This window comes from Siniperca chuatsi, linkage group LG15, assembly GCF_020085105.1.
Source record: "Siniperca chuatsi isolate FFG_IHB_CAS linkage group LG15, ASM2008510v1, whole genome shotgun sequence".
Classification (NCBI taxonomy): Eukaryota; Metazoa; Chordata; class Actinopteri; order Centrarchiformes; family Sinipercidae; genus Siniperca; species Siniperca chuatsi.
Genome location: NC_058056.1, coordinates 23,262,466 through 23,289,517, shown reverse-complemented (window position 1 = coordinate 23,289,517; position 27,052 = coordinate 23,262,466). Strand labels below are relative to the sequence as shown.

At 41.8% G+C, this 27,052-nt stretch overlaps 1 protein-coding gene across 1 annotated transcript; it reads right to left on the bottom strand.

Annotated features, from left to right (window-relative positions):
• Positions 1–118: 118 nt before the first annotated feature.
• Positions 119–26,570, bottom strand: trip11 (thyroid hormone receptor interactor 11). The gene is made up of 21 exons (XM_044167419.1): positions 25,997–26,570; positions 22,726–22,802; positions 21,428–21,538; positions 20,316–20,612; positions 19,300–19,368; positions 18,734–18,893; positions 18,179–18,505; positions 17,876–17,916; positions 17,645–17,743; positions 16,653–16,856; positions 9,449–12,493; positions 8,662–8,802; positions 8,198–8,391; positions 6,727–6,890; positions 6,410–6,513; positions 6,163–6,262; positions 4,716–4,797; positions 3,995–4,109; positions 2,638–2,757; positions 1,758–1,902; positions 119–1,609 (listed from the first exon to the last, which is right to left on the bottom strand). The coding sequence occupies exons 1-21, from the start codon at positions 26,133–26,135 to the stop codon at positions 1,395–1,397; spliced, it is 5,949 nt and encodes a 1,982-aa protein (XP_044023354.1). The 5' UTR covers positions 26,136–26,570; the 3' UTR covers positions 119–1,394.
• Positions 26,571–27,052: the final 482 nt, after the last annotated feature.

Below are 27,052 nucleotides of genomic sequence, written 5' to 3'. Positions count from 1 at the left end.
CTCCTACAGCTGAACGACACTGCACATCTGCAGTCACCGCAAGCTATCCACGCTGTAGTAGCCGCATCTGGTTTGCATGAATGGGCGTTAGAGACAAAAATGACACAATACAGAGCAGTAAAGGGTCAGCAGTGTCTTTATTTGATTTGAAATTCCAATTAAGTCACAGGTACTAACCTCAGTTAGTTCAAGTTCAAGGTAATCCAGCTCCTTTTTAACACCTCTGAGTTTCAGATTTTTACATCTAAACAGTTTATACATTTTATCAATACACCTGGAGAAACCCTGTAACATTCCTTCTGCAGCGGCTGATTGATGTCTATACAAAAATGTAGAGCAGCTCAGTTACACGCTGGCACAGGTAAAACTTTTTAAATGTGCAGTTTTTACATTTTGTAAATATATATTTATATTAACCATTTACAATCCTGATTATACAACTAATTAGCAAAAATGCAGGCACTTAACTTCCTTAGTGCCCATAAATAGGAAAAACGCCACCCATTTACATATATATAACTATATAATAGTACTGTACTTAAACATAAGAGCAGTCTTAAGTCTCTGATCAACCACAGTCCGCAGTTACAGCCATAATTACAATGCTTGTTGCATATCACAGTCTGGCCTTCTGGAAAAGACAAGATTTAGCAAAAATGTCTTTATGGTTTTAACAGATGTACTGAACCACATAAATCTCTATGCATGATACTGCTGCCAGAGAGTTTTTAGGCAAGTCCTGGATCAGAAACAATTCACTGCATTGTTGAAAAGAAAAAAAAAAAAGACTCTGAAGACAAGAAAATAAAAGTTGTTCAATGCAAGTCAAAGGATGAAAAGTAAAGGAGAAGTTTCCTCTTGCAGAGCTGATGATTAACTCAACACAGGTATTGAACTGCACACAGTGAGTTTACAAGGTCACTTGTGTTCAGAACTGGTGCGATGAATGAAAATCAAAATAACGTAGACGTAACTCAATCAAAAGGTCAGTTTTTATGAAAATCTACTGTGTTGCTCTCACTCTGAATGACCCACAACTTGAAAATGTTCTTATCCTGCCTCCTTTTTGCATGTGGAGTCACTTCATTGATCATTTTCAGCTTGTGGGTGGACACTTAACCATAATGTAATGAGTTGGAAATACTTTTACTGATGTGTAAAGGGAGACTCTGTTGCATAGAACAGCAGTTGAAAGCACAACTGAGTCTAAAAAAGTTATTTAATTTCTATCCCCTCCCAAAAAAGGGAATATTAAGCCTTTGTGAATTATCTGATCATTTATTTTTGCACGAAAAAAAAAGAGCAGCAATAAGTAGCAGAACTGCTCAAATATCTCAGTCTGTGTAGTGTAACACTCATTAAGATCAACATTTAAGATGTCTATAAGGGGCCGATCACTGCTTTAACAAGTCTTTGAGCACAGCTCCAGCACTGGCCTCAGCGGAGACCGGCACAGGTGTGAAGGAGGGCAGGGCATCAGAGATGGGCTTCATCAGCAGGTGACCCCCTGAGCCGTCAGAGCCGGAACCAGCCAGCAGGGGCACCGCAGCAGAGCGAGGGGCCAGGAAAGGATTGGAATCGCCGGCTCGCTTGCTGACTGCTGCAGCTCCTATGGAGAGAGAGAGTTAAATTGAAATAAGGTTTAATGGGTTTGGGGATGTAAGAGAAAGAACAACGCCTCCCATCTGACATGACTGATAAAGCACACAAGAGAAAGAAACATCCTGGCGCTGGTTATCCCCAAAGGGGTCATTTACCTGCGGCGGTGCTGGAAGCAGCACTGCTGGTTCTTCTCGGCGGCGGGGCGCTCAGAGCTTTCATGTCATGGACTGAAAGCTTTGCTGCGGGCAGCGAAGGGGTCGACTCAATCTCCAGGAACTTTACAAACATCTCTGAGAAGGACTGCAACAACAAAGGACATATTTAAGCAAGGAAATACTGCTTTACACCCTAAACAAGTAGTCCAAAATGAAGAGTTAGCTTCAGAATAGCATCCTGGTCTGTGTCTTGCTCAAGGACACTTCAGCAGAGCACATGCTTGCCAGTTGAAGACTGGTTTCTAACAAGCTGCTCTGCTGCCATAAATGTGTATCTGTGCAAAAGTGGGTATAAATACTGCAGTGGCTGGATGGATTCAAATTGTGTGTGTGTGCTAGTGTGTATGTTGTTACGGAAAATTAAAAAAGCAGTATAAATTTGAGACTTTTATTTTGAAGGGCACATGTTAACACATAAATGGTGATATATTTCCTATTTTTCTCAGATTTCTTAAAGTGTTTATGTAAGGCTCAGAAAGAATGTATTTTGGTCATTTATTTATTTCATGAGAATTTCATTCATCTTTTTTGTAATTGGTAGTGTGCATATTATGCTCTCTTCTCTTTTCGCTCTGGACTTTCATCTGGAGAAGCATAGAGACCCTGTGAATGCTTTGTTTCTCTATAATATGCTGATGCCATGTTTGGTGCCTTGTGATAAATTTGCTGAAAGAATGTGTGGTCCTTACCCATTATACAATGCAAACCAGAGTTAGACCCATTACATGCACACTCCTCTATGTTCTATTGTTAGGGTATAGTATACTGTTTAAAATATAAACTGTGCGTCTCTGTGTTAAAATAACATGGTGTTTCTTACCGAGTTGAGCCCTTGGCCACTGGTGGGCCTCTGGGGAGTGTTTGGGACACTTTGTCCTCTGCCTCCCAGCCAGCTCGACATCCATCCAGTAACACCATGACGTCCGTCCTCCTCCAACATCTGCAGATGGGAGGTAAGGAAGTGTAGACAAATACTATTGGATTCTTAGAGGGAATAAAGTCTCCAAATCATCACCGACACAATATTTTTAATCACGCACACAAAATAAGTTATTAACCTTTATTTAACCAAGCAAAAGGATGAAGAGTGCAGTTACAGTAAACTGCAGTCTGTTCATTCAGGCTATTTTTGAAGAGTAGATTTTCTTTTCAAAGAAGTGGTCGGATTATTTCAGTTTTAATTGCACTTAGTTTCCTTTCTGCTTGCCACCACTTTCTGGAAAATTATTTTGTGGACCCACTCACTAGTTAAGTTTATATACAGGCACTCTGCTTCTTTGCTGACAGCCCACACTCCTAGAAGAAAGTCGTGGCTTTATCATCATACTCCCTAATCATCAACGTCATTTGCCTGGCAGGATTCAGCTGGATGGACCTCATATATAGAGTGTATGGATCACAGCTTTGGGCTAAAAAGGCACATACTAGCTGCTCCACTAAGGCTGATTCTGAAAAGTCGGCTGGTTTTGTAGGACACTTGGCTGCCGTAAACACGAGTTGAGTGGAAAACTTAAATAGCATTAACAGGAGACGAGGGAGAGATGAAAAAAAAAAAGTGGAACGACCTCCAACACAATAAAAATGGGTCTTCTGAGGAGTTGTAATTGCATTTGCCCCTCACCCTGTATCTGTTTTCCTTTAAGAGTGTTGGGTAATATACTTTGGAATTGTTGGATGGAGTCTCACAGGGCTCCTGCCAGAAGATCTGGATAAGGAAATGCTTTCTTTTTCAGGACTGAGCCCTGACAGGATTTTCAGGGGCTTAAAAGCCAAAGTTGAACAGTGAGTTTCAGGGTTGACGGTTTATCTCTCAAGGACGTATTCAATCAATTAAACATTTCAAAGGCAGAAAAAGGTCTCTGACCTGAGACAGTGACAGTATGTAAATAGTGTAATTCTCCTTTAGACTGGACAAAAAGTGTTCTGTACAGAGTAAAAAAAAGTAAATGTTGTACATACATTCATGGTGCCCAGAGGATGAATCCTACTGCCTTTAGTAAACTGACTGACCTTTCCTCTAGCGCCACCAGCAGGTTGATATTTTTGTTTTCTTTGTGAAATGTCATTGGATGGATTGCCATGAAAATTCGTACACACATTCATGTTCCACTCAGGATGAATTGTAATCACTTTGGTGATCCTCAAAATTATATTTTTTTTTCCAAAGAATCTCTCACCTTATCAACATCTTCTCGGCTCAGTCCCAGAACACTTCCCATGAGCCTCAGCACATCGGCACGCTTGGTTTTAGGTGTGTGGAAGTATCCCAAGAACAGGTTACGCATCAGAACTCTGGAAATAGAACAACATGAATAATAAGGCATGATGTAATTCAATAACTCAGTCCCATTTTTAAACAGCTGCATGAATTATAAATAAACCCTAAATGTATCAATTTGAGTATTTGTTTACATTTGTTTCTCCAGGGAAACATAGCAATTCAAGCACTATAATTTTCTATAAATAAAGCTTGTGTACCTCTAAGGTTTCAGTTTTGTGACAATGCATTTTTGTGGTAATCCAAGGGCTTTTTAAATGCTTTATGTAGCTAAAGATGCAGGAACATTTCTCAACCTATAAAGAAACACTTGATCTATCATTTTATCTGAAAAATTTGAAATCACCAAATTTGGTGATTGATACATGGTTTTCTTTGGACAGTGAGAAACTGCCTAAGTTTGTTGCAGTCACGTGTGTGATCTGTGTCATAGTGCTTTAAAAGATGAGACCTTATCACATTTTATACTGCAGTGTGACTTTCTACAATCCCTTGAAACTGTGGGAGAGTCAGTTTAGTAATATCTGATCGTCCAATGAAAACCATATGGGTTCTTAATCATAATCTCATTTAGATTAATAAAATAATATTAGATTTAACGCAGATAGGACTGAACTTACTTGTCTATCTTTCCCTCTGTGCTGTTCAGAAGTGTCATCAGTTTCTTCTGCGCCTCCTCCAACATCTCCTGTCTCACATCCACTGTAACACACGCACACAGACAGACAGACAGCAGAGAGAGACGTTTTTTAATCCTTTGTAGTAATGTTCATGTCCCTGTTGCACACAGCCCCAGTTTGTGCCTCTCATGTATTAAGATTCCATTCAAGTCACAGCACTAAGCATCTGATCTCACGAAAAATATATACCCGACAATCTTTGAATAACCCAGAAGGTTGTTTAACAACACTTAACACAATAAAGAGGATCTTTAACAACGTTTTTCAAGTAGCAACTATGGGTTAAAAATCTATATCATTATGCAACAGAAAGAAGAGTTTTTCATCCAGACGGTTGATGTTACTTTCCAATATTTTATGTTCAAAAATCAAATAGCATGTTAATATTTTGCTTGTGTGTCACAAAAAGAGCAAGTATATATGTAATTTCTGGCTACCTGGAAAGGAAGTATAGTCGCAACTTGAGAAATGTGTTAAAACATCTATATTGTGCAGCGGAGAGAATATTCTTTAATCAAGATGGTCAGAGTCTCTGAGGAATCTGGAAATACTTCAGAACAGCGGTAAGTGTTGTTAAGTGACCTGGGTTTTTCAAAGATCGTTGGGTATTTATTTTTCTAAATATCAAATTCTTAGTTTTGTAGCTCGAATTTAGTGTTAATACATGAGAGGCACAAAGTGGGGCTATGTAGCACAGCCAACGTTATCCTCTCATCGGTGAGACTGCAGATCAGAACATTCTCACAGCTAACCAACTATTAATAGACCCAATGTAAATTTTCCATAGGTGACTGATTCGTAAAGTAAATATATAGCCTCACATCGGGTCTGAACAAATACAATGTCTGAACGGCCAGAGAGGGCTGAAAAAAGAAACAGTCTGAGAATTTGCTGTGATGTAATGGTCATACTGTATCTGAGAGTGATAAGAGTGAAATCTGCGACAGAGTGTGACACAAAAAATAATACAGGAGAACCTAACCCAGGGGAGGATCAGAGTTTTACTTGTTCTGTTTGGGCTTTGTTATTCATTCAAGTGCACTCTAAAATAAAAATATGAGCCTGGGAGAAAGAAAAAAGAAGTCAATGTTCAGGCGCTGCCTGCACCAGAAAAAGCCAGCAAAGGATGGTGGTGCATTCCATAACATCTTAAATAAACATTGAAGAGTAGTACAGTGGTCTTTGAACCAAGCGGACGTAAAACATCTTAAAACACATTTATTTTATTGCAACCTCATGACGATACATTTATTTTGCTGTAAAAATGGAAGGCAGAAGTTTACAAGGAGTTTTGTCTGATATTCTAATCAGACCTTGTACAGCTTTTAAAAACCCTCAGAGGACATGTGTAGAAGTTGGAGGCTGAAAACACTCAGCCGCAGCTCACCTTGTTTTTTCAGCTCTTCAATTTGTTCCTCCTTTAGATCGAGCTGATCGGTGAGGCGAGACGCTGAATCTAGAGCAGTGTTGGCTTCATTGAGGTTAATCTGACAGAGAGCATAACGGCATCAGTTATTATTGCTTTCATGTTAGAGCATATGTAGAAATTAGACAATGTCATATGTGTTTGCTTTGTGGCCTTGTTGTTGACGGCACATGTAGGATATAAATAAAGTTATTGATTGCTGGTTTACCTGAAGGGCAGATGCTTGGTCTTCCAGCCTCTGAGCTTTTCTTCTCCACTCCTCCTTCTCCTTCTTGTGCCTCTCAAGCTCTGCTGAGTACATGGTTTTCTCTTCTGATAGGGGAAGAGACAATAAAAGTATTACTGCAGCTAAAATGGAATTTCATTGCCAGACTGCAGGCACAAACTGCCTCAATACTACCAGGTTCTCTGATTTTAGAAAAAACACTGGCCATTCTACAAAATACTAGATACTACTAGATGACCAGAGTCCTCATGTGTGCATTAAACATGTGAGGAGCAACAAAGTTGAAGCAGCTGACTTGCCTTGTTGAAACTGCTCTAGCACCATCTGCAGGTTAGAGAGCGACACTGCGTACTGGTTGACCTGCTCCTGGGAGGTTCTGAGATGGATGAGTGCATCGTCCCTCTGCTTCACCACTCCATTCAGCTGCTCCTGCAGAGACTCCACCTGCATGCTTGCCTGTTGGCTGCAGGCAGCGGGCCAGTAAGCAGAAAAAACAGGAGGAATGACTTTAACTATTTATATACTCAGGTAATCTCATTGAGATCAAGATCTCTTTTGCAAGAGAGACCTGAGTACAGCAGATGGGGAAAAAAAAGTTTTACTTTTTTTTTTTACAGAATCTGTGCAAGGCAACTCTGCACAATGGGAGCTCCAAATGAAAGTGTGAGGTAAGTGATTGAAAGCTGTTTGAATTCCAATGTATAAAAGCAAAACAAAGATAACAGTAGAAAGTCAAAATAAAAGATAATTACAAACCAAAAGAAGGCCACAAGATAAGAATTATTTTTATAGAGTATTTAAAAGTGGGACTGATTTTGTATGTTCGAGATCCTCAGACAGGGAGGTTTCACAGCTGAGGGGCTCAGACAGCAAAGGTCCCGTCACCTTTTAGTGTACAAGGCGATATTTGGGAACTGCTTGTAGGGCCCCACCAGAGGATGTCGACCAGGGATCAGCCTTAGTGGAGGTTAAATAATCACATATGTGAGCAGGAGCCTGACCATGGTCAGCTTTAAAAACCAGCAGCAAAATTTTAAAATCAATTCTGAAATGAATGGGCAGCCAGTGGAATACGTGAATCTCTTACTCAAAATCATTAAACTGAAGAAATTTTTTGGAGGTCCAGTAATTAATATCAGAGACGCAACATAATTCAGAAAACATCTGTATCACCAGTCTCTATCGGGGCATATAGCTGCATGTTATGCAATTTTGTGATATGCCCCAGGGGGAGCAGATACATGAAAAATAATAGAGGACCTAAGATAGAGCCTTGAGGGACCCCACAAGAGAGTGGGGCACCAGAGGAGGAGGCTTCTATCATCACAACAAAGTAAGACCTAGTTGACAGGTATGAACTAAACCAGGTCAAAACCAAGGAAACCAAAACAAAGAGAGAAAGAGGGAGAAAAATGATCTAACTATCACTTGACTTGGCAATTGTGCGGAGATTTCCCACCAGTGGTCACACAGTTATTTTGTGATCCTACCGGGTCTCAGGACTGTTACAAACTCAGTGTAGCTATTTGGGGTGATGAGACAGTATTTTACATACAAAACCTGTGAGAATAGCCTAGTACAGCTGAAATGCTTTTTGTATGGGTATTTTTAGGGCATTTGCACTTCTTTTTTTGCCACTGAACCAGCATGACACTGATTTTAAAGCAACTCTATTATTCTGAATTTTATGTGGCATGCAAATCCTGTACAATATCCAAACCATGGTTAAAATGTGCAGTGATATCCCTGTTGATTTTATTTGTAACTAACCTGGCATTCTCCACAGCACTCGAGGACGTGGCCAGTTTCTCGTCCAGCAGTGCCACCCTCCTACGGAGTTCAGTCTCCCTGTCCTCTGCAGCGAGGGCTTCTCTCGTGTATGAGTCCTCAATCTCCAAGAGGTGATTACGCAACCTTTCCAGCTCCAAGTTGAGACGCTGTTCTTTATCCCTCATATGCTGAAGCTGTGAAGGAAACAGAAACATTGTTACATGATAGATCTATTAGAATATACCACAGTAACTTTGATTCCTAAACTGTAATTGTTTCTACATACTTGCATTTATTTTATGGATTTTAAAGTTTCGATCAATAGACGGCATGACTCATGACAGCATGCTTATGTGACTGGACAACATGATGAGGTAACGCTCTAGTTAAGGAACTAGTATGAAATATCTATTATATCTATCTAATCATCCATATTTTTATTATAATATTATCTGGCCTCCTACCTCAGTTTGTACTGCAGTGGTCTCCATTTGTTTTTGCTTGAGTGCCATCATCACCTGATCCCTCTCCTGCTGGAACCCCACAGCTTTGTCCTGCATGGACTTCATTTCATTCAGGAGTTGATTCAGCTCACCAGACTTACCCTGAATCACATCATCAACAGAGTAACACAGCTGTGAGTCGGGGCCGGGCATTTTGAGGAGGAAGAAACTACAAAATTTTGTAGTTGTTTTTCATTAACATCGGAGATTTAATTTGCAGTAGCTGTTTACTGTACTATTTACATTAAAACATTTTGATGCACTGTGGGCTCAATTTTTAAAATTTCAAAAATCTGGCTGGATAGTTTGTGGAGGACAGTCTGAAGATGCAGTGTGGCAGGAGGAGATAGGTACAATTAGTTTTACAGTTTGAGAAAAACAGAGTGATGGCCTTCATAATTCCTGGCAGCTGGAAGCATGTGAACTATTCTGCTCAACTGGGCCTACATTTGGTGAAAATTGCAAAGTGGTAGCACGTACAACTGATTTGTTATGAATTTTCAAAGTTTTAAACTTTAGACGCTTGCTGTAGCGCCCCCATCAGGACTATTGGCCCACAATTCCTGTTGAGGACGTTTGGCATAGGACTGGACCTATGTGCAAAATGTTGTTTATTTTCACGCATGGGAAGGCAGATTTCCTAGGAATAATAATAATAATAATAATAATAATAATGGCAATTCCAAGAGGGTCTGGCAGCCTAGCTGCCTGGCCCCTAATAACTCTGAAGTCTTACTTGCCAACTGACCTGATCTTTGTCCTTGAGCATCCTCTCCACAGTTGCAGCCTTCTCGCTCACTGCACTCAGTTCAAATTCCTTCTCTCTCAGCAGGAGGGAAACCTGCATGTTGGTTTCCTGCAGCGCTCTGAACTCTGACTCTTTCTCTCGAGAGCGTGCCGCTACCAGCTCGTTCTCCTCCTTCAGCTTCTTCCCATCCATTTCCAGAATAAGAGCACGCTCTTTCAGGTTGGTCACGGCCTGCTTCAGCACCTCGTTGTCATTCTCACGATTACGTAGTGCCTCACTGACCTGACTTAGCTGGTCGCCTTTGGTTTTGATGAGCAGGTCTTTCTCCCTCACAGACCTCTGCAGGGCTTCCAGCCTCTCTCTGACCAGCCGAACCTCCTCGGCCTGACTTCTCTGCTCGCTCTCTGAGGCAGATGCTGAGTTGGAGAGCCGGTGGTTGTTCTCCTGAATAGTCCTGATCATGTTTTCCCTCTCAGCCAACTGAGCATGCAATCGTACAAGTTCTTCCTGCAGTTTCTCATTGTTTACTGTTGGAGAGGTCTGGTGGGTTGGAGCATCAGCTGTGAGAGAAGGTCCACTAGACTGAGCAGCTACGACTTCAGGAGTCTGTGATACGCTGTCTAGTTTACCCAGCAGGACATCCTTGGTGGTGCTGAGCTGGGTGATGGTTTGCTGGACCTGAGCGAGTTCCTGACTCAGACTTCCCAGTCTCCTTTCCTTCAGCTCGTAGCTCTGGATCAGTCGAGTGTAATCCACCGACAGCTTGGAGCTGCAGTCACTCTCAGCAGAGACCTGACCCTGTAGTTTGATCAGCTCCTCCTGCAGCTGAGCAGACTCATGCTGCATGTTCTTGACTGTGGTGATCACCTGCTGCTTCCACTCCTCCATCTTCTTCACCTGCTGTTTCAGTGTGTCCCTCTCCTGCAGCAGCTCCTCAAACTGGTTGCTGCTGACGCCTCCGGAAATCGCACCAGACTCTCCTCCTGAGGACTGCAGGACGGCCACCAGGGTTTGGCACTTCTGGGTCAACGCATCAATCTCTATGTCCTTCTCCCTGATGATGCGGGACAGGTTCTGGATGGTCTCCTTGAACATCTCTTGGCTTCCTGAGGGATCACTCATACTGGAGAGGCGTTGGTTCTCCTGCTGAAGCTTCAATAGGGCCGCCTCCTTCCCTGCCATGATATCCATGAGACGGTGATAGTCGGAACGAAGCTGGCTGTTCTCCCTTGTCTTCTCGTTAAGTACAGCTAGCACTTGCTCTCTCTCCACAGCATACGCCTGCAGCTGCTGCTGTAGGAACATGACATCCTGGCTGTGTCCACCACCTACACCCATGGACACTCTGGCATGAAGCGCCTGGATCTCCAGATCCTTCTGCAGGATCATCTGGGACAGTCTGCCCACTTCATCACGAGACACCACCAGCTGATCCAACTGTCTGGTCAGTGAGAGGTTCTTCTCATTCAGCTGGCTGATCTCAGTCTCTTTCTCCTTGATGCCTCTCACCAGTTTTTCTATTTCTACCTTAGACAGGTCATGTTTCTCGTTGCCATTCTCCTGATTTAGAGTCTGGGTCTTCTCCTCCTGCAGGATGACCTCTCCCTGCACAGGGGGGGAGTCAGCACGACCTCGACTCTCACTGAGCTGCTCTACCATCTCCTGGAGGCGGGATATGTCTTCATCTCTGGCATGGATGAGTCTGTCATAGTTAAGTGTGGTCTGCTGATGGCGAGCATGAGCCTGCTCAAGCTCACTCTGCTGAGCCTTGAGGGACTGCTGCGACAGAAGGATAGAGGCTTGCTGCTCTTCCATGGTTTTCCTCAGAGTCTGGACCTCCTCTTCCAGACCACTCCTGGAGGACTTGAGCTGGGTGATCTCTGTCTCCAGCTCTGTGATGATGTCTAAGGTCCTGGGCTCAGCCAGAGATTGAGGTCTGCTCTGCTGATCCCTGAGTCGGTCAATCTCTTCTTTCAAATGACTGTTCTCCTCTTTCATACCACCCAACTGTTTATCCTTCTCCTCTAGCGCCTGTCTGAGAGCATCCACTTCCTTCGTTGCGACTGAAATACTGTTCTCCATCTCCGTCTGCAAATCGGAAGCGTTTTGTTTTAAAGTATCCATGAAGACATCCTTCTCCTGCAGCAAATCTGTCAGCTGCTTCTGCCCTGCAACTGTGATCGAAAGCATCTCATTGGTGTCTCTGTGGTCAGACGCCAACTGCTCCATGTCTCTCTTCAGCTGAGCTATCTCCATGTCTTTCTCCTGGTTGAGTTTGATGGCTCGCTCATGCTCCCTCTGTAAAGCAGATGCATCCATGGAGCGGGCTCGAGTCAACTCCTCGATGGTCTGCTGGTACTGTTTTGCCTGTTCTGTTAGTGTGCTCTCAGCCTGCCTCAATTCACCCTCTAGTTGAGTTTTCTCCAGCTTCAGAGCTTCGATACGAGTGTCCTTCTCCCGTACCGTCCTGTTCAGAGCTGCCTGTCTTTCCTTCATCTGCTTGGCTTGTTCCTCACCTTTACCCAGAGCCTGCTCATTCTCCGTCTTCAACCTTCTGTTCTCCATCTTTAACTCATAGTCGTCAGACATCGCCTTCTCCTGAGAGCTCCTCATCTCATCCATTTCTCTCCTGAGGTCTGACAACTCTCTCTCCTTCACTGCTAGCTTCTCTTCAGTTCCCTGTGCCTCAGTTCCTCCATCCCCTGCTTGATCTAGCTCTGCTTTGGCAACAGAAAGTTGCTCCTCTCTCTCCTGCAAAATCTTCCTCAGCTCTGTGATTTCTCGACGTGCCTCCCTGCTCTGCTCCTGTGCATGTCCCAGCTTGTCTTTCAGCTCCTTCACCGTCCGTTCCAACTGCTGTTTGCCCATATGCAGGTCGTTAAGGGTAAAAGCGCTCTGGCTTATTTTCTCTTTATGGGTCTCCAGCTCTTGCCCCAGTGCCCTCTTCTGATCTTTGGTTGTGTTGAGCTCAGCAGTCAGTCTTGTCAGTTCTGCCTCGGCCTCCTTCAGCTGTCCAGAGAGCTGCTCCTTCACTGAGATCATATGCTAGAGACAGAAAAAGTAGAAACAAAACCCAAAGTTAAAGTCAATAAATTGTTCGAATTTTCCTCATATGTACATGGGAAGATTTTTGTAGAGTCCCTAGACCTACATCTGACCCTGACAAAAATAATAATAATAAAATAATAATAATAATAATAAATAATAACAATACATTTGATTTATAGAGTGCTTTTCAAGCTACTTTATACAAGAAGTTAAATAAAAGATCCTAGAGAACTAAAGACTATATAACTATATTATTTAACATTATAACAGCAACATAACGCATGTGAATGAGGTTGTGTATGTCCGTGCATGTCTCTGTGCATGTATATGTGTAATTATATATATGTGTAATATATATATATATATATATATATATATATATATATATATATATATATATATATATATATATATATATATATATATATATATATATATATATATATATATATATATATATATATATATACATATACACACACACACACACACTCACGGGGAACAAGGGTTGAATCCCCTCGGGCGCAATGAGCAATGACCCATCATCCAGTGTGGGTCCTTAGGCAAGACCCTTCACGCTGCTGCCTACCTCATGATGATGATGAGTGACGATGAAATACATGACATGCCGGCTCAGGCGTCGCCCGGCCAAACAAGGTCTGCGTCAGGTGTTGGGGAACCAGGGCATCGAGGCGACAAATGGGCTACTGGAACAAGACGGAAATGGGCGAGATGCGATAACAAGGCTCTGTTGGAATGCTACTACTCCAGTAACCCTAGTCAGAGGGGTTACATGCACAGGATGTGGGATGAATGGTTGCCGAAACCCACAATCGAGGCTTACGGCGAAGCAACTAGTAGCTCAGTGTTCCAACATCCACAAGCGGCAACTGCTATCACAACTTGAGATTGACGAGGTACAACACAAATGCTACGGCAAGGGGGAGCCAGGACTACAGGTCAGAGGGAAGCATCCAGCAGCTCCCCAACCAGAGATTGGGTACAAAGCCCCAAGAGAAATCACGCTGAACGAGGCAGCGACTGACCTGAAAGATAAGATCATGGCGAGGATGAATACAAGGCAACCCTGACGCCAACTACAACGGCTAAGTGAAGTACCATCAGAAAGTCTCCTAGAAGATGTGAATGCAGCATTGAGAGCGATCCCTACCACAACCATCACTGAAACTAATGAGCTGATATACGCCTCAGCAGCAGTGATCCTAGAGATGCTTGGCTACAAGAGCAACCATGGGAGCCATGAGAGACAATACCCACCATGGAAACGAAGGTTGGAGGCAAAAATCAAGGAGGCCCGGAGAGAAGTGAGCCAACTGACAGAGGCTGAGAGAGGTGCAATGAGAAAGCAAGTACCCAAGAAGTACAACCAGATGCCCATACCTGAAGCACTCGAAACTGCCAAACAAAGGCTCCAAGCCTTGGCCAGACGCCTAAAGAGATACACGAGAGATAATGAAGCCAGAAGAATAAACCAGCTGTTCGCAACTCAACCTGCGAAAGTGTACGCTCAATGGCAGGGTAATAACAGCAGAGCAGACCCACCAAGGCTGGAAACTGAACAGTACTGGAAAAGTATATGGGAAAGGGAGGCATCACACAACAGCGATGCACAGTGGCTGGCAGCCCTGAGAAAGGACCACAGCAACCTCCCTGAACAGAATCCAGTCACCATCACAGCGGCAGACATCCAAGAAAGAGTCTCAGGTATGAAGAACTGGACAGCACCGGGCCCTGACAGGATCCACACCTACTGGCTAAAGAAGCTCACTGCACTCCATGAGCGCCTAGCAGCACAAATGAACCAGCTGCTAAGAGATGGGACGCACCCTGAATGGCTTACCCGAAGGGCGCACAATCCTGATCCTGAAGGATCCCGCAAAGGGTACAGTCCTATCCAACTATCGGCCAATAACCTGTCTCTCCACAACATGGAAGCTCATGTCAGGCATCATCGCGGCTAAGATAAGTGGACACATGGATCAATACATGAGCAAAGCACAGAAGGGCATTGGCAGAGGAACCAGAGGAGCCAAACACCAACTCCTGGTTGACAGAACAGTCACCCAAGACTGCAGAGCCCGACACACCAACCTGTGCACTGCCTGGATTGATTACAAGAAAGCATATGACTCAATGCCGCACACATGGATCACTGAATGCTTAGAGATGTACAACATCAACAGGACTCTAAGGGACTTCATTGCGATCTCGATGAGGCTGTGGAAAACCACCCTTGAGGCCAATGGTAAGCCACTTGCACAAGTATCCATCAAATGTGGCATATACCAAGGAGATGCTCTGTCCCCACTGCTGTTCTGCATAGGTCTGAACCCCTCAGCCAAATAATCAACAAGACTGGCTATGGATACCGACTCAGGAGCGGGGCCACCATCAGTCACCTCCTCTACATGGATGACATCAAGCTATACGCTAAGAGCGGAGGGACATCGACTCACTGATCCACACCACCAGGATCTACAGCTCTGACATTGGGATGTCATTCGGGCTTGAGAAGTGCAGTCGAATGGTGACAAAGAGAGGGAAGGTAGTCCACACAGAAGGGGTCTCACTCCCAGAAGGAACAATAGCAGACATTGAGGATGGTTACAAGTACCTTGGAATACCACAGGCAAATGGCAACCTCGAAGAGGCAACAAGGAAGACGGCAACGGCCAAATACCTCCAACGAGTAAGGCAAGTCCTAAGAAGTCAGCTCAATGGCAAGAACAAAGCCCAGGCAATAAACAGCTACGCCCTGCCAGTGATCAGATACCCTGCGGGAATAATAAGATGGCCAAAGGAGGAGATACAGACCACAGACGTTAAGACGCGAAAGCTCCTCACCATGCATGGAGGGTTCCATCCCAAATCCAGCACCCTGAGACTGTACGCTAGCCGTAAGGAAGGCGGCCGTGGACTAGTGAGTGTGAGAGCCACTATCCAGGATGAAACATCCAAGATCCACAAGTACATCCAAGATAAGGCCCCAACAGATGACGTGCTCAGGGAATGTCTCAGGCAATGGAGAACAGAGGAAGACGTGCTGGAGGAAGGACCATCATGGGAGGACAAACCCCTACATGGGATGTACCACCGAACATAACTGAAGTGGCTGATATCAAGAAGTCCTACCAATGGCTAGAGCGGGCTGGATTGAAGGACAGCACAGAGGCACTCATCATGGCTGCACAGGAGCAGGCCCTGAGCACCAGAGCAATAGAGGCCCAGATCTACCACACCAGACAAGACCCAAGGTGTAGGCTGTGCAAAGAGGCCCCTGAGACAATCCAGCACATAACTGCAGGGTGTAAGATGCTGGCAGGAAAAGCATACATGGAGCGCCATAACCAAGTAGCTGGCATAGTGTACAGGAACATCTGCACTGAGTATGGACTGGAAACCCCGAGGTCAAAGTGGGAAACACCTCCAAAGGTGGTAGAGAATGACCGAGCCAAGATCCTGTGGGACTTCCAGATCCAGACTGACAGAATGGTAATGGCGAACCAACCAGACATTGCGGTAGTGGACAAACAGCAGAGGAAAGCCGTTGTGGTTGACGTGGCAATACCAAGTGATGGCAACATCAGGAAAAAGGAACATGAGAAACTAGAGAAGTACCAAGGGCTCAGAGAAGAGCTGGAGAAGGCCTGGAAGGTGAAGGCAACAGTGGTGCCCGTGGTCATTGGAGCACTCGGGGCAGTGACCCCCAAACTGGAGGAGTGGCTACAGCAGATCCCTGGAAGAACACCAGACATCTCGGTCCAGAAGAGCGCAGTACTGGGAACAGCAAAAATACTGCGCAGAACCCTCAAGCTCCCAGGACTCTGGTAGAGGACCCGAGCTCGAAGGATGAGACCACCCGCGGAGGGTGAAGGACAAAGTTTTTTTATACACATACATACACACACACACATATATATGTGTGTTTGGTATTTCATTTTGTCTTTTGTTACTTATTATTTGATCTGAAGTTTTGACTGTTTTCACTTATTATTACTTTATTTTATTGCCTTAAGAATGCCCTTTGTAAAGCACTTTGTAATCGCTGCTTTTGATGCGATAGTTCTATATAAATAAACTTTATTAATATTATATAATAATAACAAAGAAAGCAGGCCACCGTGATCAGTCAGACCTGTGTTGCTTCCTGGTTTTGCCGATCTAGTTCCTCCAGCTCAGACATCAGGGTGTCCCGTTCCTCCTCAGTGTTTCGGAGAGCCTTTTCTCTCCTCTCCAGCTCTGCCTTCAGATCCTCCAGTGACTCTGATTCACCACTCTCAGCTTCATTATTGCTAACTATTTGTTCCTCTGTCATTTTTAGTCTTTCTTGCAGATTAAGCTGTGAAAAGAAAACCACAAAAAAAAGAATTACACTTCAGGATTTGTTTTATATAATGCAATAGACCACAGTTATCTAGACTGTGTACTTTTTATATCCCATTATTAACATTACGACAGGAACCAGCAAGTGTAAATAAACTCTGGAGATTTCTCGATCTGAGTTTAAATGACTTTTTCTGTCTTACCAACAGTAGGAGATTTGAGGGGGGATGGCATCCCCCTTGTTAGCAAAATGACCAAAATCCATCCCCTTTGTTAAACCTGCTCAAAAGATGCTTTGTGCTTTGTCTTGTAGTGGTGCGTCACATTGCTGTTTTTAATAATTGCCTCGATCTCGGAACATATGAGACATACTTTTGAGCTGGAAGATTGAACAACCCAAAGTAAGTAAGTTTGTCCATTCTTGATTAAAAGCGGTGTTTCCGCTGTCTACTTTTCTCCTTTTAGAGCACGTCATCTACTCTCCCTATATGTGTATCTCACTCACTGACTCGACTCACGGGCCGCTGAACCAGGGGGGTGCATGCTCCCATTTAGCTGCTTTAGAAATTAACAAATCGTCTACTGCTTACTCATAACTTAACACATGTAAGTGTACTTAGAAAAAGTATATAGATAAAGAAGAATGTCTTACCATGTTCTATATTGCTTCTGTATATGTCACAAGTGACACATTTACTTTAAATAAGTACATACAAACATACAGTAGATGTATCAATAAAGCTATTACAGATACTTTGAGCAGCCTGTGGTGAAAATAATCTTTTTTGCATCAGATAAACAAACCTTTTCTTGTTCTAGGACTTCCTTTTCTTGTCTCAACGTCCCAATAATGGTGTTTAGTTCTAAGATGTCTGCATGCTCAACTTCTTCCTTTGGTTCAGCCTAATTATTACAAAAAAAGGTAAAGAAGTCATTGAACTAGGGGGTTCAAAATCATAAAAACCTTCCACTACAGACATTAGAAATATTTAACATGATGGTATGGTATGGGTAACGATTTATATTGACACTTACCTCAGACAGGCTTTTCAGTCTCTCTATTTCTTTTTCTGCACCTAGAAAGTAGAAATTTTAGTTAATATGCAGGTTAATTATGAAGGAAAACAACCTATGGCTTAAAGTAGGGAGTCCCTGACAATATTCTGTGTCTATGCAGTATTGATTTGAGGTTACTACAATAAAAAAAGTATCACATTTAAAAAGAAAACACATTCAGCTTTAGCAAAGTGAATAATTTCTAGAGCTTTAATTAAGCAGATGAGAAACAGTAGTATTCAGTAGATGTATTCAACATTAATCAAAATAATGGCAGTATACCTGCAAGGTTTTTTCTCAGCACTTGGATCTCGTGGTCTAGCTGGGCTTTTTGCAGAGCTTTCCCCTCTTGCTCTTGTACTCGTGTCTGAAGCTCTGTGACGGAGGCCTGCAGCCGTGTGTAGTTCTGCAGCAGCCCAGCGTTTTCTTCCTGGGCATCATCTTTCTCCAGCTGCAGCGAGGCCTGTTCCTTCTGTGCCTCCTCCAGCCTGGCAGACAGCTCGACCAGCTGCTTCTCCCGCTGATCTGCTGCTTCCTGCAGGGAGCTTATGGTTTTCTGGAGTTCAGACAGTTTGGAGGCATCTGATGGAGAAATGGCTTGACCACCACCTGGAGAGAAGGATTTGGAGGAGGGAGTTCATTTTTTGTGTTGTGCCTGAGTAGAAACACTGACTGGAAGGGATTTGTCACAATTACAGTATTGCATTTAGCAAAGTTGACTTCCTATAACATTTTGTCTCATAATTTTGGTTACAGCTGACCTTTGCAGGAATAAACACCTAACATTTGCGTTCTGACTTCCAAAGTTACACTAACAAATACCAAAGTTAGGCTAACCAATCTGTTCCTCCAGCTCCTCTATCCTTTCCTCGTACTCTGCTAAATCCTCTCTATGTCGTCGTGTGATATCAGCCATCTTCTGCCGCTGGGCGTCCTGCAGAGCAGCCAGTTCATGCTGGTGTTCATCCACCTCACGACTCATCTCCTCTCGCAGCTCCTGTTCCAAGGCAGCAATAACATCAAGGTTAGTGTCTCAGTGTCACTATGGTCTGTGCAAGTCGTTGTCATACATGATTTAAACCTGCATTCATTGAAAATTTTGGCCACATGGGGACAGCGAAAGCAAACTGTAAAAACAACCCCTGACATATTCTTCTTAGCAAACAGTTGCTTATTTATACAGCTTATTTACACATTGAGCAGACACGGAGTAACATCAGCATTTATTTGGAGTCATGTTTCTGGATACCTGATGAATGTACATTCAATATTAGCTCTGTTTTGGTTTCCATCGACCCCTGATGGAAATATCTGGCTCTTTTACTGATGAATGCTTCATTATGTTCACCAGATAGTTGATTCTACTATCAAATATAATTTAGTGGCAACAAGGAAAAATTCACCTTAATAGTTCTTTGAAGTTTGAGAATCTCACCCTGGTCGCCATTACCAGCTCCTGCCGCTGTTGATGCCTGAAATAAAAAAAAAAAGTATGTAATCTCCTCAGTGACATTAATAGAATAGTTTTATTTAGCTTTTGTTGATATGCAAACTGTACAGCTGTGCGTTAGTGTTTCTTAGCATTTGTTTTTAACTTGCTTGGTGTGTCAGAAAGATTAAGTTAAACAAATTGAAACAATTCAGATTCAATCAAAGCAAAGTATAATGAACTAAAATGAATGTGAAATGGTTGCTTGTGATTGTCTAAACTTTTTAGTATCTGGCACATTGTTCTGATAATAAGGAACATGCTTTCAAGGCATAAAGGTGGCCTAGCTATTACAGAGGCAATACTTGAGTTCAGGAATAGTTCAACGTTTAGGAAATACGTTTATTTGCTTTCTTGCTGAGAGCTAAATGAGAAGACTGATACCACTCTTATATCTGTGCGTTGTTAGTTTAGCTCAGCATAAACAACAGCTAGCCAGACTCCTTCCGAAGGTACATCTTTAAAGATTAATAATTATTAAAGATTAATTATTATATCTAGTTTGTTTCATACGTACAAATGCATATAAAAACCAAAGTGTAAAAAGGGGGCTTATGGACTATTTCTTGACCTATACGTAATCCCCTACAAAACCACAAATTGTCATTTTAGTTTTAATAGATTTAGTTTTAAAGATATATTGTGTTAATTAATGAGCTTTAGAGGTGCTGTTAGGCGGACTTTGTTACCTTTAGACAGACACAGGCTAGCCATTTCCACCTGTTTCCAGTTTTGTGCAAAGTTAAGCTAACCATCTGAACGGACACATACAAGAGTGGTATAAATCTTCTCATCTCACTCTTGGCAAGAAATTGAATAAGTGTATTTTCCAAAATGTCGAACTGTTCCTTTAACTGGATGACCCAGGTTCAACTCCCTGTACCAGAAACTATCTGTCCTGCTATATTGTCAAATTCTCATCAACATTACCTGGGACATTCGCCTCCAGTGTGCCACCTCTGCCTCCAGACGCATGACTTCTGTCGACAGCCGGTTGATCTCCTGCTGCGACCAGATGACATCGCTGAGGTCCATTTCGTCGCCGTGGAAGCCCTGGTGGGAGGGCCGTGACAGGAAAGAGGAAGCAGACGAGGAGGTAGTGGTCGAGGAAGTAGTGGTGACAGGCAGCAATGCAGAACCAACAGAGGCAGACTGAGCCGACTGCTGCAGCTTCTGGACTTCTTCCTGGAGTCCACTCTGCCGAGCTTTCAGGTGACTGATCTCCACCTGGGAAGACATAAACAAACATTAGCACCCTTTTATGCCAAGCACAAACATGAGCTTCACATCCATATTCTGTCTTGACAAGACTTAGCTGTAGCATGTTACAGTACCAAAACATACATTTTTGAAAAGCAGTTTTTGCCTTCTGTTTGATTAGACTTTGACTGATTGTTTATGATTAAGATCATTTCCATTCATGAAGGTTTTACATCTGGATTAGAAACACCATTTTAAATGCGGCCAAATGTGCTTCTAACCATTTTTGGAGATGGGTTTGGAAATTTGATATTCATCTACCCATATACATTATGGAAGGGTTACAAGCATAAAAATGAAATCATGTAATCAAATAGAAATTTTATTTACCATGTGTGTGTGATGTCTGAGAAATTTTAAATTGAAACACTTCTTCCTTTTCATCTTTTTCAATTTGTCATAAATTTGATACAACTATTTTATTTTAATATTGGCAGCCTAAAACTTCCATATATGATTACCTAAGACACATATTGATAGAGCAAACTACAATACTAAATGGTTAAAACTATCATCCACGCCAGGTTTATACTGTATGTAGGTACATGCTCTCATTCAGTAACACAATTTAAAGTTACAATGGATGACGTGTCTTAAATTACTGTACACAAAATGTATGGATCTGTTTATTCCAGATGGCATCTGTCATTTAGTTATCCAAATACAGGTTAAAGGGATATGATTTCTAAGACACTAGTTTTTACCTTTTCACTCTTGGAGGATATATTTCTAACAGAAATAAAATCTAACTGCTTTATAAATATAAATACAAATGTACATACATCTTTCTGTTGCAGAAGGGTTCTGTACTCTGCAGACTGTCCTTTAATCTGGATCTCTGATGCTTCCAGCTTCTCCTCGAGCTCTGCATGGAGCTTTCTTAATCTGTCATACTGCAACAAAGAGGAAGGAAGTCATTAACACGGAAATATGCAGGAAATGTACATTTTTCTTGTCCCCTTTACAGGAAGGTGGTCAAAGGTCATGGTCACAGAAGAGCGACACTAGAGCTTAGAGAGATGCTAAAGGACAATTCAGCTGAATGGATGCTCATTAACACAGGGATCTACATCCATAAGGCACCTAAAGAATAAGACTTGTGCTATCCTATAATTTTCCTATTATCAACAAATTGTGTTAGTTCATTTCTTAATACTTTCTGACTTCCCTACCCTGTCTGTGGCTCTCAGCTCCAAGCCCATTGGTTACTACCGAAGAGTTAAATCTTTAAAAACATGTAAAAAAAATATAGAATTTCTTTTTTTTTTTTAAAGGTTAAGTAATTTCCGAAAACAGTTGGGTACTGTAGCTTTCAGCAAATGTTTCTAAAAAAGGGGTATATAGTACATTTGTTGGGGACTATTTTTAGCTGCGGATTAATACACAATTGGTGCTCTAGTGAGTATTTACAGCAACAGGATAATGTATGTGGGATTGACTCTACTGAAATAAACTACAGTGTGCGTGTTCATGGTAATGAAGGAACATGTCACCCAGTGCAACAGTGTGGCTCATTGATGTGTTTTCAATATTTTTTGGGCAACAATGGAACTCTATGGCACAGAGGACTATATCAGGCTTTGGATACACAGACAATACTTGTTAGTAGGTTTAATTCATTGTTGGTTTTGGTTCGTTTTAACAATGACAAAACATCTTTCTAGTGATCCTTGCTCACTAAACCACAGGATTTTATAGCACTGATATTATACGCATTATGCGGAGGAAAGTTTTCTCTGCAGCCCCTCACTTTGTTGTAAATGCAAGCATTTTTAGGATGAGTGAGCTCTGACAGGGCTTTCCAACACTGACATTATGACCACCATTGAGCCACACAGGAATTACTGAAGATCTAGACCATACAAGCCTGAGGCTGGGGTTTATAGACCTTTCTCACAGGAAACATTTGACTTTAAATATAGGTGTAAATAATAACATTGAAAATGGCCGCATTCCATTTAGGTGTGACAGTTACAGTTACAGATGTGCTTTTCCTGCTATGACAAGTCAAAAAGTATATGGTGAGAAATGCATATAGTTTTACCCCTTGACTCTTGAGTAAGTAAACAAAGAATCTCACCTCAGATTTCTGAGTGGCAAATGCAGCCTCGACTTCAGCCAACCTGGAATTGGATACCTGCAGTTCTGTGGAAGCATCTACAGTTACATGGAAAAAATGCATACAGTGAGTATATTACTGTACGAAGAAATTACTAGTCAATGTAAAAACAGGTAGCATGTATTAAATGTAAGCACAATCAAAGAGTAGCTAAATGTTCTTTCTCATGTACACAGTAAGAGAAACATAAACAATTATTTTTATTCAGTTTTCTGGTAACTTTAATTTCAAAATGAGAGTCAGAATGAAAGTGTATCTACCATGGCACAAAGCACATTCAAGAGATACTAACTGATGACTTTTTTCCCTTCTCTATCTTAGTTTCACATACACATATATCTGCTTAACCCAGGCTCACATGACAAACAAACTTGCATGGCTGAGCAGGCCAACATTTCTAGAGATCTTGTGAGCTATGTGATCTTAACAGCTGGCCGAAACTCAGCCAACACATAACATTCATTACTACACAAACTAAACTGACGCCTACAGGCCAAGCTAGTTCCAGTTAATATCCTCTCTTACTTAAAAGATCATTTTAAGGCCTGGCCTGCAGAATTCACAGCGGGCCTGGCACTCCCTACTCCAGTGATAAGAATCCATACTTTTGATTTTTGACTAGAGCTGTGACTTGGAGATCAGTGGCCAAAGTTCTCTTGACGTCAATGCTTTATCACTCGTTGTCTGTTTACTTCAGACTGATGCTACTTAATTTACCAGTGTTTAATTAGCCCAATGTGATTAAACGCTTATGATATATGCACCATAATTATTGCATTTTGACTTCATAAAATACTAGACTAAGATCTAGACCTGGTGGTAACATCAATCCAAGCAAGTCAGTGACTTAGTGTACTATTGAATTCAGAATCAGGCATCAACATTTCTTTGCTTTTTTGATTTTATCATGAGGAAAAAGTGATGAAGCGTGTAATCGCCATCACGCTGTTACCAGCTCCACTGACAAACAATGAATGAAGGAGTGACTGCATTGACAGAGAATGTGTGCTTGAGATTTTACACTGCAATAACTTCTATTTTGAACTTCATGTTGAAAGGTAAATGTTGCTATAGATGAAAATGCTTGACTTGTATAGTTGTACATGCAGGTATGAAAAATGTTCCACCAGTCTATCAAAACAAAGACTTCTGATGTGAATGTATGTGGGCTACATTTAAAAGAAACCCAATTAACCCATGCTACAGGCAGCTGCACATGCATTAGGATAACTGGAAAAGGAAACCAACACAAATAAACATGGAGCAAGAACAATAATATCACTTAAAATTAAAGCAGCTAGTGTTTTTGAGCATCTTTTAAAAACACCTTTACACTGCTGACCCAAGTAAGACGTCTGCAATCTGTTTTACAAGTTCATTCTCTGGCGCTATAAAGTGATCCTTAAAGGAAAAAGTTAGACCGTTGTGGTTTAACAGACTTGGAAGAAAGAGATGTGGCATTTTAGCGGTACTCTCCCCTGTGTTAAAGGCACTACACCCTGTAAATTAAACTATACACTGTAAGTCACCCTGGCAGTCTCAAGCCCTCAAATGCTAGAAACTACGGAAAGAAAAAGAACTAAGAGTCACTCAGAGAGATGCTGAATTCAAATCTGTGGGCACAGTTATGAAATGCTGCGATGATTCAGTGCAAAACTCAAACATTCTTGTCATGCAAGTAGTCAGACACTCATTCAGTGACAAGAGAGCAGCAACAGAAAAGGGAGGTCTCAATGTTGTAAAGTTTACATATATCCACTAATCCAGAAAATCTTTGAAATGTAAGACAAACAAAGCAGCAGTGTACATTAATCAATTCAGTGCATCACCAATTAGTTACGTGAAGTTAGTTTTCTCCTTGAATTGAGTCTGTGGCTTACTAAAACCACATTTTTCTTATACTAGGGCATGTACACTATCAGTCTTTGAACAGCTCAGGTTTTAGCAATGCAATAACAACATTGTTGTAATTAGTCTATAACTGAGAAATGTTTGTAACTTATTTCACTATAAATGACATCGAGCTCATTAAAAATGGACACTGATAACTAATTAGGCACCCGTAACATAAAACATACTGTATATACACTCAGTTGCCAAATAATTATAACGTTCAGTTTTACAGAGGTGTTGATTCAACATGGTCATTTTAGAGGATGTAGTTTGTGGAGCTGTTGAATTGCTTTGTGTTATACTGAGATATGTTTCTAATATTTAGTCTGTACTCACTGATATAAACAGGACGGACAAAATATTAAAAACACCCCTCGGTATAACCATTTAATTAAATCAACACCTCTCTAAAACTGTTTCAACAAAAACTGAACATAACCTTCATGAAGGTCGAATCTATTGCAGGGCTGTTATATTGTTGTGTTTCAGACTTACAGACTGTTAGTTTTAGCTAGTTGTACCTAGTAAATTGAGTGTATGTCTTATGTCTCATACTGTAAGTGACAATGCTATAAGTTATTTCTGAGTGAATGGCAGTTTCTCTGTTAAACAGTCTTTTACTGCTGACATTTGCTTCCAATTATGACAGCTGAGTGTTCCTAAAGACCAAAATCTTTATATTTCAGGGCCTAATAATTGGCACATACACTGAAAATACCTACTAGCCAATATATACATATGTCTTATGATTTTTTCTAGCACTATGTACCTGTTTTTGACATCACTTACAGTAGTTTGGCCAAACCTTTTTGGTAGTTTTACAGTTACTGGATGCTTTTTGATTATGTAAGCAGTATTCTTTTAGGTTATTTTACAGTTAAGGGTAGTTTTTTGCAAGAAATCTTTCACTGCTCAGTGTCATGGTTTGCTTTTTCTCTGTTGTGAGGTGACATTTGCCATTTGAGATATCTTTACAATCTTCCTAAAGACCAAAATCGTTTTATTTTAGGACCTGCTTGTTGCAAGACCTGATAACCTAAAGGCACCCTTAGTAGGTGTTTTGTTTAAGGTTGGTACACTGGAAATATCGCCCTGCTGGATTTGTTGGGTCTCTGTAAATAATATTATAAAGAGTACAGTCTAGACCTGCTCTATATGAAAAGTGCAACAATAAAATAAAATTGAATTGAATTGCTAATGCATATGTTTACAAAATACATACATTGCTATTATCAACCGGAAAAGTATGCTCTCTGCAACAGATGTGTAATTCAGAAACTTGAGTCTGATTATGTGGCTAACAAAGAGATAACTTATAAAAGCAGGAACACGAACTTACCTCCTACTTCTTCCACCCCTTCCAGTAACATGTCTTTGGTAAAATCTGATATCTGTCCGGTGAAAGAGGACAGGCTCCCGCTGACCTGGCCCAGAGACTGACCGAGGCCGGAGCCGAGTCCACCCAGCCACGATGACATCTTCAGGAGGGCTACAAACCAAACAAAAACAAAGCAGGGCCGAAGAGGGGTAGTGGAGGAGGGGTGCTAGCCTAGCTTTGACTCCAGAGGTGATAAAGTCAACTTGGTCATCAAGCTCTGCTGTAAACTCTTAACCACAGAGACGCCGTTAACTTTAAAATCCACTTTAATCTTCCGAAACAAAGTCGCTTTTCAGGCTGACAGGCGCTCATTTAGCTCAGACCTCAGCTAATAACAGCTGACGGTTTGCCTGAAACAATTTGTCAAGACAAGCGAGCTAAGCGACGTTATATCACAGCCAAACAGCTAATACCTTAGATTACGGCCTAATGTTGAGGTCTGTTTCATCTGCGGTAAGCGTGAGTGGTTTTTTAGCCGGTCTAAACAACACAGCGCCCACAAAGTGCCACCTCAACTGCAGCCATTATCAGCAGCTCGGCTGAGGCGACAGGTTTGACGTGGACACGGAGAACTGCAGCGGTGCATTGTGGGATACTGGAGGACCAACACATTCAAGGTGCGTTCAAGAACCAAGAGAACTACAAATGAGAGTTAATCATTGTTTCTATATTTAGCGTATGCATATTTTAAGATTATGAATACTATATATATTTATATCCCTCTAAATGATTCTTAAGATAACGTTTTAACCGAGATGACAACGCGTGTGTATTTTGTAGAAATAATATTGACATATCTTCTTTTCATGCAATATGATACAGTCGTTTTGGATTGCTTTTTATAATTAGCTAGAGTATTCCATCCTTTACCCTTCCTATTTCAAGAAATTATGGAGACTGCCAAACAAAGGCTCACAGCTCTGGCTACCAGCCTAAAGAGATACACGGGAGAAGCATATGACAGGAGAATAAACCGGATGTTCTTCACTGACTCATCCAAAGTGTACTTTCAGTGGC

Coding starts and splice junctions, on each gene's coding strand:
- trip11 (XM_044167419.1), bottom strand. CDS start 26,135: ATGTCATCGTGGCTGGGTGGACTCGGCTCCGGCCTCGGTCAGTCTCTG. Junction 19,369..20,315: donor ACTGGAGGCGAATGTCCCAG/GTAATGTTGATG, acceptor TTTTTATTTCAG/GCATCAACAGCGGCAGGAGC. Junction 18,894..19,299: donor AACTTCAAAGAACTATTAAG/GTGAATTTTTCC, acceptor GCCTTGGAACAG/GAGCTGCGAGAGGAGATGAG.